The sequence below is a fragment of the Vanellus vanellus genome (genome assembly GCF_965231255.1).
Source record: "Vanellus vanellus genome assembly, chromosome: 3".
In the NCBI taxonomy this organism is placed as follows: domain Eukaryota; kingdom Metazoa; phylum Chordata; class Aves; order Charadriiformes; family Charadriidae; genus Vanellus; species Vanellus vanellus.
This window is the reverse complement of record NC_138907.1, coordinates 9,529,637-9,545,445: the sequence shown is the minus strand read 5'-3', so window position 1 is coordinate 9,545,445 and position 15,809 is coordinate 9,529,637. Positions and strand designations below refer to the sequence as shown.

Sequence of the window (15,809 nt, the reverse complement as noted above, 5' to 3'; positions counted from 1 at the left end):
AAACGGCTACACATTCACACAAATAAACACGAGTTTTATTTTATGAGCGCTGCAAATTGTGTTGTGGAAAAACCGTCCCGATTAAAACTCCAACTAAATGTTGAATACATGGTCATTACAACATGACAGAATTGGTTTCAAGTGTACGTATAAAGGGACTGCCGAAGGGTCTATTAAAAGCACGTACACTTACCTAGTCACCAAATAGGTCAGTGATTACCACTTACTCTGCTTTTTAATAAAGGGATTTGAGAATATTCCCTAATCTTATAAGAAACATAGGTTTTCATTAGTCTTTTGTGAACTAGAATGAGGGCGTTATAGTAGCTGGAAAAAAAAATTAAAAAGCATCTTAGTTTGTCTTTTTTCTTCAGTTGCTCCCTGGTAATATATAACTTTAAGTTACGGTAGGGAAAAAAGGGAATAAATTGGCACATGCTATATTTTATTACTGATTTTGGAAAAAGCAACAGCAGGTTTTTATGAAACACACACAGTGCCTTACATTGTCAAATTCTTCAGGGTAATCTGGCTTGTTTCTTACTGCTGGCAATGGGAAGCAGTAGTGAGATTGCCAAGACTTTGATTCTTCGTCCCTCTGGGCTCCCAGCGCCCCAGAACCTCGAAAGCGCCAGGATCCATGACTCCTTAGTAATATGCGCTTCAGTGTGCCCCTGGAGCTGTGAGACCAAATGAGCTATACAGAAAGGACCCTGCAAGCCCTAAAATTCCCCAAAACACGTAGATGAGCTAGTAGTAAAACTTGCACAATTAGATCAGAAGCTTAACGACGGTTTGTCAGAAGTTTGCGAAAACTGAGACGCATCTCAAAACCAGCAAGAAACAGTCATTTTTCCATGGAAAACCAGACCACTGAAAAAATTCCTAGGACACTTCAAAGCCACCATCAGTAACTAAGCAGAAATCTAGCTTTAGGTTGGAAAAGGGACTTCGATCTTTGTTGGTCATTGAGTGCCTTCCACAGCTCCAGTGCTGGGGACAGCGCAGGTCACAGATTACTCCCATGAATCTAACGGCTCCTGGGGAGAGAGAGAGGGAAGAGAGAGGCAGCTACGTGCTACCCTTTGCTGCAGGACGAGCTCGGTAACGCAAAAAAGTATCAGAGAGAACAGAAAGACCAGGTAGTTTGCAGTATAGTAGTCGCTATGCTTGGCAATGCATACAGGTCTAGCACAGGTCAAAGTCACTTAAGATCCTTGTAGTTCTATTTAATGGGACTAGGAGTCCCATGTTAGCTTTTCTTCATGGGTACTTAGACAAAAACATGCCATTTCATCTTCTGTCAAATGTACCGTAGATGCTGCTGGAAAACTATTTACCTTAATTAGTTCATGAGGTAGCACTTGGGTTACATGAAATAATGTTATGTGTTAAAACTATGCCGGATTAGTCTCTTTCCATTAAGAGGAGTCTCTCTTTGGGGAATATATCTTATTGTATCCGCTGAACTTCAGCTGATTTTATTTTTTACCTCTCTTTGTCCAGATTCACCTTGCTTTGTGGTGAACTTTCAAAACTCACGTGGCAGAGTACGTGCCCACCAGAACTGGAAGAAGCATCTAGCCAGACAAGCCCTGAGGGTGCTCTACATGTTCTTATATCCTTAGGAATGAAAATAAGCAAGGGAAAGCCTTCATTTCCTTCCCTTCTCAAAACCCTAAAAAAGCACCCATTTACTTTCCCTGAGCCAAAGACACTATGTTCAGAAGAGGAAGCTAAACAGAATATCTGTGCAGCTCCCTAAGCGCTGTTATCCTGCATGTGGACTCAACGCATCACCTCCTCTTACCATGGAACTGACCGAAACCTCGCTTAAATCAATTAAGAGTCCTTCTATGAGCTTCAACGAGCTTTGGCTCAGACAAATCCTGCAGAGGAGCAACACCTGAGGCCCCCCAGGTAGGAACACCTTCCAAAATGTTTGGAAAGAACCTTCTACTTACTTAGTACTCGAACCTTTTAAATCAGGGGCAGGAAAAGGGGCAGTTCCAAGAACAACCCTTTTCTGACATTACCTTCTTTTTCCTCAATGTTACATATTTTAATAGTAGGTAGAACAGATGGTGAAATATAATCTCTCCGCTGAGAACTAAATGACAGCGACTAGCTGTAGGGGACACTAAAGTATTAAAGAGAAGGAAATGTACAAATAATGAAAGTACATTTTGTCCAACTTTCTTCTGATGAGGCATAAAATAAAATGTAAATAATTTCTATTAGGAGGAAATTAACATAACTACTTTGGTATTTGCAATCAGACCGAGCTTGTATTATTATAACCTGGATTTGCAACTGAAGTAGCGCAATACCATTTACCTGGTTTGAAGTAAGGATTACATCAATCCTATTTTCACCATCAGTAATAACGCACAAAACCGATACCATTAATATGACTGGTAATAAAGAGATACGATTAGTCTCAACTTGGATAGGCGATAAAAAAAGAAGGAAGAGAGGAAATGTTGTTTAGCTGTATATGAGCAAAGAGGTTCTATTAACCTGGGTTTGCAGTGAAGAAAAGTGTCAATATTACTAACACAGGTTTGCAATTAAGTTGGTGTCAATGTGGCTGGGAAAAGGAGTTCATAATTAGGACAACACAGTTAGTATTGACCTGAATTTTCAATAAAAATCGTGTCTGCATTTTAATTTGGAACTGTAAAATTCATCCCTGTGTTCTACAAATGACCATATCATTATTAACTTGCAGTTACTTTACAATTAGACAATTATTTACATAATACGTTATTTTTTTTTTTATAACTATGTGCCTGTTACAAGCAGTGGGCTGAACGCAGGGTTCCCAGAAGCGTCCAACACTGAAAATTAAACTTCCGTATTTCTTTGCAAAAGCATTACTAAGGATTTAAATACTTTCCTTCAGGAAGACTCTGTGTTCCTGCTCCAAATATTGGTTTCTTTAGTAGAATTACTAGTTTTATTTAATTACTAGTTAAATCTCTATTAATGACCTCACAAATAATTGTCATACCCATTTATTGTAAATACTCCCGATGCTTCTAGCAAACACGATCAAGAGGGTACTTAAGCGGACATAAATCGGTTGTTTAATCAGCCTTACGTACTTTAAGGCAGAAAACCAACAATGAGAAGAGTGTATTTTAAAGTCACTTTAGAATCCGAGCATTCGTTCTTTTTGCACTTATTTTCCTATGCAAATCCAAGTTCAATATATCAAAACAACACTCAAGGATAGGCAGAAAAGATTTTTTCTCGGGAAAAAAATAAAAATAATGCTTTTATGTGCTCTTTCCATGTTTCCTCACAACAGAAAAGGGGAACACGAGCCCAGCAGCATTCTCCGTCTCAATCTATTTTATAAGTAGCCCCACCTCCTTCTGCTTCTTTTCCTTCTTCTTTTTCCTCTGCACCACGAATCAAAGGTATCTCAACTTCTGTTGCGTCTTCTTGGTTCAACAATGGCTCTGAATAAATTTAATAGGAAGATGATGAACAATAAGGCTGTTCAGAACGGACATGGAAGGATCGACATACACTAGAGATTACCATTAAAAACACTGGCAGAGGAAAAGGATCCTTTTCCCTGAGAGCCGAGACACAAAAGCTGTCTTGGGGAAATCCGAGGGGCTGTAGGTGAGAGCAAGGCCTTGATCCTCCAAGATGCTGAGCTTTCTGGCATTTTGCACAAAACCCCGTGTGCCTAGCTCCAAACACGAGCCTTCACCGGGACTCGTCGCAAGCCCAGAGACACAGGTACTCAAAGCGTTTTGCTGGACTAGGAACAGAGCATTCAGCGCTCCGAACACATAAGGCTGAAGCGCTTGTCACCAGGAATAAGAAATGCAATATTCACTTCTTTCTCTAACAGCCGCAGCCACTAAAAAGTCAGCTTTTATCACCGAGAATCCATAGATACTCCCCTGCTTGGGTTTGAATTTAGAGTTACCGTAAGAAGATCCAGCTCCACGGAATTAGCTTAGTAGGTAAGGAGAAAAAAAGGGAACTTAAACACTACTGGGAATAATACCCAAGCAATAACTAGTGGTTTGGCCTGTTAATCTTGCGCTCTGGTTTCAAGGCGCATGCAGTACCTTCTATCTCCATGCAGGAGCTTTGGGAGTCTGCCCCAGTTTTCGTCTCTTCCTCTGCAGAAACATCCTGTTGTCCTGTTAACACGACAAATTGATAACGGCATCAGCATGACGGCAGCGTGCGGGCAACAGCAACTTCATCAAAACGGGACACAAACCTAACGTATAGCATGGTGCTTTTCAGCCAAGTACAGCTTTTTTTTTTTTTTTTTCTATTAAATGAACGTTGGATTTATTCTATATATGAAAATAGCACTTAACAAACTCTAAGCTTTCCTTTGTAGCTCAGCCTTGACACACTGTTCTCATAGGAGCTGTTGCAAAACGCTGACACTTGACAGTCAGCTTAGCAGAAGGAATAGAATCACCCCACAGGCTTTTAGAACGACAACAAAAAAGAAGGACCATAACACCAACGCTATGCACCCGGGATCAATACAGTTAAACCCACATATTTGGAGACGCGCGTCTTTTCCAGCAACACCAGAGATTACCGCACCGCAGCTGGCTGGCACACAACCTCCACTAGCTGACAGCATTTTCTTAAGGTGGCAGAGATCAGGCTAAAACCTACTGGATGCTGAAACTGGAAGACCGAAAGTTCCCAACCGGTTCATTATCTCTGTCTTAAAGAATTTTGATGCAAAACTTTACCTTCGGCTTGATCTTGTTCACAGCCCACAGGATGCACTGGGTCACTCTCCCGTGCGCCTTTGGAGTCTTTCAGGGAGTCTGAGGAAACAGCAAACAAACAAACAAATCCTGCAGCGGTTTTCATGCTGGAAAAGTCTGGTAGTTTCTTCAGACACAGGTAGCCCTTAGGTGCTAGCTTCATATTTGGCGTTGTGATACGCTGACAGATTTTCTATCTGTTTAACCACACTCATATAATACAAAAGTATACTCGTGGGTTTCAATTATTCAAATTGATTTCAGAACCCGCACACTTACTGAGGAGTTTTTTGCCTCCAGTATAATCCCTAAACAAGGAGCTGGCAAGAAAGGATGGGTAAGAATAATCAGCAGCGCTACCAAGAATTTTGTTTCTAACGAATGGAGTGTCACAAAGCTATGAGAAACAGCACGAACCGTGTACTTAATAAAGTGATTTCTAATTTATTTAGTCCAACACTTTTCATACTTTGATTTCCACAAGCTCAACAAACATTAAATCCTATAAATCCCAGTGCAAATCCTAGCCTCATTTCACTCGATGACAGAACTCCCAAGGTCATTATCGTGGCCAAGACTGCTCTTCCTTTTGGGGCAGACCACATCAACATGAACTGCCCAAAGCCATACTCTGAACCGGTGGCACAGTGAGGTTTAAATGAGATGACATAAGTCCAATCGCTATGCTATCTGCAGTCTTCATACACACAGGGCGTCATTTTGTTGTGTCGAACGACACTTTCTGACGACAGCCACTCCTTAGCTCCTTAATTTTTGCATGGGGGTGGAGAAATGCATCGTTCCACCGCAGTCAGGAAATGACCGCAACACAGCCACCCGCTTTAGCTCTGCTCACCCACATAACACACAGCTTTCACTCGGTAAAGAGCTCTCTTTGAACCTCATTAAAAAACACCGCTGATCCAACCGGACATTTCTGCAAACTACAGGCGTCAGTACGCTTAAGGTCATAACAACAGCAACAGATAATCACTATTAGTGTTCCAGAGTGAAACACTTTCTAAAATGCTGCTAGATGGAACACTTAACTAAGAGTGCCAAAAGATCTATGGTGCACGATAATAAATTATGCTACGACAGTCTTGTTACGGCTCCACTTCTGGAAGGTCCCTTTCTACAATATAGCAGAGCAAATCTTGCAATATACCAAAGGATGTCCCTGTAAAACTCTGTTCCTGAAACTTGCCAAGAATAATCTCTGATGGATAAGTGAGAAAGCTGGGTTGTTAACATCTGATCCAAATTTAATAATCTGCAGAAAAGGTATGCACTGAAAGTGTGTGGCTTTAATTAACCGCAAATAATCCCCCAAGGCAAATATTTAATTACCTGCACAGCTTCTTACTTCTTTCGTGGCATGACAATAAGTTTATAAATTCAAGTTTGAAAGCACAGTATCTCACCGATGTACAGTTTGCTAAAATTTGCCCTTGCTGCACTTTTTTTTCACCCTCCTGTGGACTTAAAACGCTACTCACTGCCATCAGCTGGACCACTGCGCCGCCCTTTCATACTAGGATGCCAAATTGTGCTACGAGTTACAAGGGATTACCCTATCAGCCCGAATCAGAGGAAAAATAAATGAGAATTCCATCAGCTTCCCAGTTTAATCAAAAAGCAAGCTGAAGGACCCCTCGGTATAAATGGGAACGACACTAATAACCTGTAGGGAATTTTTCAACTTTAAGCCCATTGAGTGAAATTCTAGCTTTGCTGAAGTTTTTGACAAAGCTTTCAGGATATCAGACAAGCCAAAACTTGTACCACCTGTAGTCCCGTACCCTAAATTAATATAATCTTTTTCTGTATGACTTAGCTGCATGTCTGTAAAAGGAATGGTATGGAGCAGCTGGAATCGGAAGTCCTCTGCCTTAAGCACTGTGCAGCCAGGGCCCGAACACAGCCCTTCAAAAAGCCAAAAGTGATGATAGAGCGTGATATTACCTGCTATGGGTGGGAGAGATGCATGTGGCTCAGTCCCATCGGACCCTTAGAGATATCTTATGCCACACCTATTGCACAGTACTTCATATTCTCAGACCTGTGCTTTTGATCTCAGTTCACAGGTGCCACCTTTCCTCCTAGAATGAGGAATGACTCCAATTTCATGCAAAAATCAATCCCCAGCATCAGAGGAACAATTACGCGCTTTGGTCAATAATAACAAATGGAGTTTAAGGAGCCTCGTGCTCGGCTGATGTATGCGCCCCATCACGGCGCTGTTTGGCACGGAGCATCGCGTAGCTTAGGGCAAACCATAGTTAGCGCACAGCGTGGGGAGTTGTCACCGCTCCGGCCCTTTGGCGCAGCTGACAGTCTGACCCCGCAGCTGTGCCGAGCGCCAGCATTAGGCGCCGCAGCTAGAGACCACCTATGCTGTTTGGCACATCTTCACACACACCCCCCCTAGCTGGCTCTGCACAGTTTATTATTACGGGACCGTAATTTCGTGTTAAACTTTCCTTTTGATCATAAACAGTTTTCTAATTGTTCCAGGGTTCAGGAAAGCAATTTAATTGTGCAGAATTACAATTTACCCCGAACAATATACAAGGATAATTTTGCACAAGTTGTCTTTCGTAAAGCACGTTTCTGAAAAGAGCAGATCGTGGACAGGAGTTACTGCTTAGCTGTATGAATCCGCCGCTCTTATTTCAGCGGTAGAAATCAGTCTTTGCATTAGTATGCAGCTTCTGAGTTTCAAAATCTTTAAGGTCAAGACTGTGTCAAAGATTTCTTCTTTTCAAATGCAAATATTAGATCAAATATTCAAGCCAAAAGGTCCGAAGACAGATTTACTTTTAGGATTAACACGAATAAAATAAAGCTAAGGAATAAACCCAGGTTTATGAAGAAAAATCTAGCCAAGCAAGAGTAAAAGCGTAAGACCAAACGCACCGGTCAATAAAAGCTGTTCCCAAATTGGATACAAGGCAAGAGTGCCACCTCCACTGCAGCTGGAGAGCAGCAGTGGGAATCCCACAAATGCTGATGATATACTACTTTCTGCGTGCAAGCTGTCAGTAGCTTAGCGCTATTCCTCAGGCTCGGCTGGTCCTCTGTGCTCGCCTAGCCCTTTAGAGCCTTATGCAACTGGGCATAAGCCAGTATCATAGTCCTAAACGATTCTGGGGTCTACAAAAGCTCTGGCCACCCCTAAAAACTTCATTCGTCTCTAACCGGCTAGGGAGCTAACTCTGATTTGTTTTAAACAGCACAAAGCAGTGTTAGTCTTCTCCTAATACAGGTACTTATCTGTTGAGTCATACCGGCCGATCCAAGGCAGGATATTATTTTGCAGCACAGTATGCTTAGTTTTTTGATAGCACATGCTTGGCACTAATACCTTGGGTAACCCCAGACTGGAACCGTAAGGGTTAACATTCCTCCGGCAGGACTGAAAATAATCAGTGTTTCTGATACTAAACTGGAGCACAGTCCCTAATGTCACCATCGATCACACATGAATGAACCAAACATGACATTTAATGACATAAATGAACCAACGATAGGCCACTTTTACCTACTGCACATCAAGCACTGAAGTGCTCACTGAAGTCTGAGCATCGCTCAGTACCTTCAGACCTGCTGTGGCCGCAGTGGCAGCGTCCCCGTCAGGAGCGTTCGGCTCTGCCCCCCTCCATTGTATTGCAACAACCGTCTCGCGGGGCTGCGTGGTTGAACGCACCTGGGAATCAGCCCCAACCTTTAACAACCCGTGAAGAAAATAGTCGGACTTTAAGTAAGCCCATCAGAATACTCCCCAAGTATATTCACTGTTCCAAAACATCAACTGTTGATTTCAGCTCCAAGAAAACCATGCAGCTTGCAATAAACTATCAATCCTACCCTTCTTGCCAATAATCAGACACAATTGTGTCTAAACGCTGCACAAACCCCCATGCTTTTCCATGCCATTCATATTTTTTTTCGTCTGTAATAAAGCAACGCTGTTTAAACAAAATGTTGCAAATGCTAAAGAAGAGGAGAAATGTTAAAATCTGAATGTTAAGTGGTTTTAATGATCTTTTAAAATTCACTTCCCCAGCTACTCTCTGTACGGCTTATTTACTGAGTCGTTTCTAATGTGCAACGCACCTGGGTCCCACACACAGCACAGATAAATCACCGTGTTTTAGGGAGCTGTAAGAAGATTAAAGAGGGAAAAAGCTGGTCGTTATGAAAGAAACAGGTTCAGTGCGTTTTATTTTTTAAGCATGATACTGTGAAAAATGACTGGAATATTTCCAGAGTGAAAGAAATCAAGCAGGCGTCTAAAATTACAGGTAATGGTGTGCACGGAGGCTGCCACATGATTAGGGTATTCTTTTGCCTCATAAACCGAGGAAAATGTGTTAAAATGAAGTACTATAAAATGGTGATTTATGAGAAGTTAGAGAGATATTCTTGAGCTTTGACTTTAAAATGTTATTTTTATATCCACTAAGATTTCATTTTAATCTATCTTTCTGACAGATTAGATTTATTGGAGCCCAAGTTTACACGGCTTGGTAAAACAGACCTTTTTAGGTGCAACAACCTGTAGAGATATTTTTGCAAGCGTTCGGGTAACAGGACAGGCAGTTCATCTCCACAGGTGGGGTCCACCGAGTAATGCTCCCACCCGCTTACGCTTCGAGCTTACAGAAGGGCATCTCCTCTAACCTCACCTTCTGTCCACAAGAGAAATCTCAGACGCAGGTGGTATGATAACCGTGGGCATCCTGCTGCTGCCACAAGGGGCAGAGCCTGTTGTACAGGGCTCCGGGAAAGGAAAAAGCGAAGAAAAACCAGTTAGACCCTTCCCAGGAGAAGATGCCGCAGAGCTGAAGGTAGGGGTTGAGGAGGGGAAGATGGGAGGAGTAGGCGCTCCCATTGGACCGACAGGAGCACAGCCCGAGGGCTCCAGGTCAGCTAATATGTAAAAATAAGTAGGATCTAAATAAACCAGCCGTTAAGCAGATTAGGGTCAGCTGTTGTGGCTGCCTGTACTGGCCAAGGGTAGAGGAGAAATACCTCGAGTAGTTTACGGGCTGGACTCTGCCTGGATGCGCGATGCTACGAGATAGGTCATGTTAAAAGGAAAAGTGAATCACCTGCATTATGTACAGCTTGAAGTGACGGTTACGGAGGGCGTTCGGACAACAGGCACTCGGTTGGATGGTGGTGGTTATGTACCTGGTTCAAAAAAAACTCCAAACCACACCATTTAGCTTGCGTTAGCCAATTCGCTTTCATAGAAACCCTTCTGACCAAGGGAGAGAAAAACGTTATCGCTGTAGCTGGCATGCAGAGCCACAGCTACGGTTGGGGGTGTTGAAACTCTTCCATTAAAAAGGTTCTTTTTCAGTTACCTATAATTGAAATTTTTCAGGCTGAAATTTTCCAGGTCTAATCATAGCCCAAGGGTGAAGTAAAAACATTTCATTGGGAGCTGCTGAGCGCTCAGCACTTCTGAAAATCGGGTCATTCATTTAGATGTCTTAATATATACTTAAGACCTGATTTTAAACACCTCTTTTTTAACGTATTGGCCTTGCAGTCAATCTTTTTCACCCGTTTATCAATGTCTAATTTACGTCGATTTGCACAGCTGCCCTGCATTTGAAATGCTCCATCTTTCAATTTAGCGTTTCTCAATCATTTCTGTCTTTAGGACATCAAGATTTTTCCATGGTGAGAACTACATCTGGCCAAACAGGAATTTTATATCCATTATTGGTTTATAGGCAGGATACTTACAGGCTTCTGGGTTGCACAAAGCAAGTTTTTAGAGCTAACCCCTAGCCAGGGCTATACCCAATTCTGTTTCTGACAACATAAGCCCTCCAGCTGACTGAATCTGACTCCATTTCAGAGAACGTAGAAAAATAGTGACTTGCTTTAAATGGCACTCCCACAGGAGCAGAGACTCTGGTGAACACCTGGAAATAATTAATCGCTACTTTATTTTTAAAATTAATTAGCATATGATTTAATTTAGTTGACCTTCAAATGAAAATTCAGTTCTTATTAGGTGCTAATGAATTAAAATCGGCGTATTGTGCACAGAAAACTTTACCATGATTGCATAATGGGGAGTTCATTCTTCACCCGTACTAAATCCATTTCCTTTCTTAATTCTTCTACCAGAAAGCCCTATCATTAAATCAGGATAAATAGTAATTGGTAGGACAGGTAACTGAGATGAAGATGCAGAACACTCTCTCTCTCTCACACACACACACATACTCCTTTTAAAAAAAAAAAAATAAATCATCACAGGTTCAAATCGAACCACAGCTATATACAATACGGTCCGTTTAAAATGAGCTTCTAGTTCCAGCCCAATCTTGTATGGACAGGCATACTAGACTGAGTGCAGCCTGTCTGATATGTTTTATCTGCTGCATAAACATTAATGACTTTAATCACTTTGTTCTGCCCTTACACTTCATCAAGAGAAGCATCTCTAACTTGAAATACGCTGTGTATAAAAGATCTACTTCCATATGCACAGTAATGAAGCGCTACGAAGGTGCCGCCTAGAGATGTCAGCTCTCCCCACAAGAGCTAATAGTTATGCATGCAAGTTTTCAAGGGTAAAATTGCAACATATCTTTGCGGTATTTCCAGACAGTGGAAATAGAAACTTGGCACAGACTGGAATAAGTGGATACCTCCACAGCATAACATCAAACATTTTGATATTCTTGGAATATGACCCTTCTGCTTTTTTCTTTCTTTTTTTTTTTCTCTGAAGACAGACAAAGCACTTAAATTCAGTTTGTCCAAAGGCCACATGCAAATTGGGCCCACGTGGACTATTTTTTTCTGAACAGCGTCTCTTCTATTGTGACTAACAGAAGAGAGATACTCACATGTTAACATGAGATTTGTAATCTCACAGCAGGTTTTAATTTTATTTTAATTGGAGCCTCTCAAAACAGGACTCCTGCACTGTTCCATGCACTTAAAATGAAACATCCCCTTTCATGTTCCCATCCTTCCCTTCAAAAAAAAAAACAACCAACTGATAAGAACAAGTCAGGTAAGACAAAAATACTGGAACTTCATGGTAGCAGAGATGCATGTGCTCTGTTTTGAACATCGCGGCATTTTAGAGCAATAAATTATTTCTATGCGTTTGCCATATTCCAATCCCAGAAGTATGAGAAAAAATAAGCAGAAAAACTACTAGCCAAGTCTAATTGGAGTCAAAACACTCGTTTTGGTGCACTGACCAGAACTGACATTTGAAAGACCGCTACGCTTCCATAGTAGGCTTGGAAACCTCCTGTTCCGAGTGGTTCATACTATGCGTTTTTGGAAATACGTAACGTAGACTTATTTGCCACAACAATAATTAGGTGGAAGGACTGGCAAAACATAATTTCTTTAAATGCTTTGCATCCAGTTCATTTAGTTGAAGATAAACTACAGAAATGAGTATGCTCCAGAACCTGCCAGGTTTGAGCTTTGTTAACTCAGTGGGCAAACAATTTGAAGGCTGAAATTTATTTCGGGAGCAGCAGGTGTTTTCCGAAATGCCAGGATTTTGTAAAAAGTGCCATTTCCCAAGCGGTAGCAAGTTTTTTGTAACACTAGTACTCATTTTAAAACGACTCCAAATCTAAAATGTGAAAAGTTGAATATCTACTAATGGAAATAAGGATTAAAATCACGGGCTGGTGGATGCGGCAACCTCATCATTCAAAATTCTTGGTTACATTTAAAAAACTAGCAAGCAAATCCCCAAACATGTTCTTTTCCCCACCACTCCTTTGTTTTCTAGTTCTGTGACTTTAAAAACAAAATAAATGGAGGAGAGTGTCTCGCTCCTTTTTTCCCTACCAGATGCTTTCCGTCTTACTTTTGAGGAGAGGTAGGACATCAAAGAGAAACTGCCCTTTGGATTTCTCAGGGCACTATGTCTTCTGACAATTTCTCAAGAGAAGAGGGGAAAACACGGTACTCTTAACATATTATAGGAAAAGTGAGACCTATAGCACCAAGATGGCTACTTTCCTGAGAAGAGACAACTAATACAATGGGTCAAAAAACTGGAGTGGTTACACATTGAGACGGTCACCAAAAAGCGTAGCAGAAGACACTGGCTTCAGAGTCAGGAACAAGCCCTCAAAGCAATATCAAAACATTGCGATCTTCAGTGAGATGGCAGGTAGCAAAAAAAAAAAAAAAAAATAATTTCCAAACCCAAAGCTTCACCGTGACCCTCACACCTCACAATACGAAACATAAAAACCACATCTGATGGGGGATCTTATAGATACAGGGTACATAAACAGGCCGAATGTCAGCACAAAAAGAGAGAAATGAATGACAGGCAATCACCAACTACGCTGGGGCTGAATCTATCACTATTTCTGCCTTCCACTAGCCTCGCCACGACTTCAATCTGTGAGGATATCAAAAGCAAAAGGCAGTACTCCAACTAGGATTGGTGTTTAGGCTTTGGGTTTGTTTTTTATTTATTTTTTTTTTTTTTTCCTCCCCCTACAGGATCAATCAATCAGTTAAGAAAGCACTTAAATCAACCTGCACGAGGCTTTGAACTCATAATCAGGTAAGTATGCGGGCTCTCTAGCACGTCTTTGGAACAAAAGGGCAAGATCTCACACCCCGTCACACTTATCTAGAAAAATGAGAAGAGAGTCAAGCGGCGATGCTGAATTACACATTAAGTCTTTTAAAATAAATAAGTTAATGGATGTTAATAATTATGTTATCTCAGTAAAATGCATTAGAATTTTCTATTAGTCTTTCTTGAAGGCTGTACTGATGGACTGTATTTATTATAGATAGCATAACTGTTTTGAATTACCAGTAGCGAACATTTTATAAATCACCCAGGCGTTTTCCTGACGTACCCCCCACAAAAATCCCCAAAATCGTAGACCGGCACAAGCAATTAATAGCGTGATATCATAAAAGTATCAAAACCAGTACATCTGTGCACTGGTTCCTATCTGTAAACCAACAACTCCACGGGAAAAATCTCAGCTTGAAACATTTAAATTAGATCATCTCTCTTTCTTGTTTCCTGAACTCCCTGTCATTTGGCCCCGTGACACTTTTAAATATTTATCACAAACTAAATGATCTGAGTGCCCAGCACAGTCTGCACAAGATAAACATTACTTTCTCCCTCTCAATTATGACTTCATCTCCTCCTGTCTCCTCTTGATGTGTTTATAGCTATTGTGTTTTTCTTTTTCCCCATCAGGAGAGCACCAAATAGGGAGCTAATATTGCCGAGATAGATGCGCACGCTTAACTTGATGCCTGTGAGCCGCCCCAGTGAGCCCAAGCTTTGGGCTTATTTCTGGTATGTCATCTATGATATTTTAGTATTAGCTCTATAACAAGAGGACTTAGGAATTCATGGCATCTCTCCTCCCAGCATAACAGCCGGTTCCAAGTACCTCATCGCAAAGACTTTTCTAAATGGAAGTCCAAGCATTTACCTATTTCTGTATTGTTTAACTGTGATTTTGGCAATTGCTAGACAAAGGAAAATAAGGCTTTAGGAAATGTCCTCTTGGGAATGGATATTTTGAAACACAATTTACAATCTGTACCTTTATCCTCACTCAGCTCTGTTTCTTCTGATGATGATAGGCTGGCCACAGCTGAAGGTTTGGTCTCGTCTAGAAGAACCGAGGAAATGAAAGAGAAGTTATTCATTAAAATGCAAACTGATGAACCACTTTACTGAAAAAAAGTGTTATGCCTTACTGAGGCAAGATACTAGACCCAAATTTGATTTTCTGGGCTTCCGTCCATTCGCGTTGCATTCACCCGCTATTACTGGTCTGATTGTCTTCCCCGAGCCAGGGGTAAACTTACATTACAATACTGCCAGATCAAGTCTATATTTCAATCTCTCATAATACAGAGAGAGGAACAGCTATCAGTTTCACGGGGAGGCCGGTGTTGCTATTTGCTTAGAGATTCCTTTTTTCATTTAATCCACCTATTTTGAGAAAAAACAATTAAGCCATTCTTAACTTTAATCATGTCCATGAATCCCATTGGAATCAAAACGATTACATGCAAATGCTTTCCTGAAAATAGAAGCTTTCATGAATCAGGCCTGAAATTTAGCAAGTCCCTGAAAATCTGTGGCTTGGAGTTTTTTAATGGTAGAGCATGTGGGTAAAAGTATTGTAGTTCACAGATAAAACTAGTACCTGAACTTAAAAAGAATTTTTGAACTTTCACTGTTGCTTTTTCTCAGCAATTTTTATGGTTCTGGAACCTTTCTGAGCCTTTGTTTTCATTTCTAGCCTTTCATTTCTTTCAAAAGACTTGCCTCTGATGATTCCGACAATTTTTTTTCCTAATATAGTCATCGAGTATTTTAAACTAGCTTGAAACAAGAGCTCTGAAGCACCTGCCATTTTGGTTTTCCACGTGTTAACTGTGAAGTTCACTGCTGACAGACTTTAAAAAACCCACACAGTAACAGCTAAAAAATTTTCAGGCCAGTCTTTGTACACTATATCTGGCGTTTTCACTACTGTATTAATAAGAATATATAAATCTTTATGTAATGGACTGGGTAAGAATACAGTGTCTTTTTTCTGCTACATTTTCTTTCACAGTATCGAAGTATATGATCTGTGATATGTCACACTCAGGTGAAGGTTATGCCTTTTAGTTTAGAGAACACGGATAAGAACTTTAACATTTAATGGGATTGCTCCTTCAGTGATCATTCATAGTGATTAGAAATGTTTTAGGCATAGAACTGCCTATCTCAGAAAAATCAGGTACTTTTCTACCACCAAGAAAAGGCACAGAAGCCGCAATCTAAAAGTTCCTGATGATGGTTTCTCTCCACAATGAGTAGAGTGGAAAGCAGCAGCAGCAACTCATTACTTGGACGACGTAACTAACTCAAGGTAATTGTGCACTTCTCTGTTCTTTTCACTATGTGAACCAGTAGGGATAAATGTTAAGCCCGGTAATTTTTTCCTGTAACACTACGTGCCTGTGGCTGAGGAGGTGATTCATGGA

General features: G+C 41.0%; 1 protein-coding gene across 3 annotated transcripts in view; it reads right to left on the bottom strand.

Annotated features, from left to right (window-relative positions):
* Nucleotides 1-15,809, bottom strand: part of MACROD2 (mono-ADP ribosylhydrolase 2) — an 891,867-nt gene that overhangs the window by 35,434 nt on the left and 840,624 nt on the right. For 2 of the 3 annotated variants that reach the window (XM_082481410.1, XM_082481411.1), the window contains exons 13-16: nucleotides 14,369-14,437; nucleotides 4,749-4,826; nucleotides 4,095-4,169; nucleotides 3,375-3,467 (exon numbers count right to left, since the gene is read on the bottom strand). In XM_082481410.1, the coding sequence (XP_082337536.1) occupies nucleotides 3,375-3,467; nucleotides 4,095-4,169; nucleotides 4,749-4,826; nucleotides 14,369-14,437 (315 nt within the window). The remainder of the gene's footprint in view (nucleotides 1-3,374; nucleotides 3,468-4,094; nucleotides 4,170-4,748; nucleotides 4,827-14,368; nucleotides 14,438-15,809) is intronic. The other variant, XM_082481412.1, reaches the window with a different exon arrangement.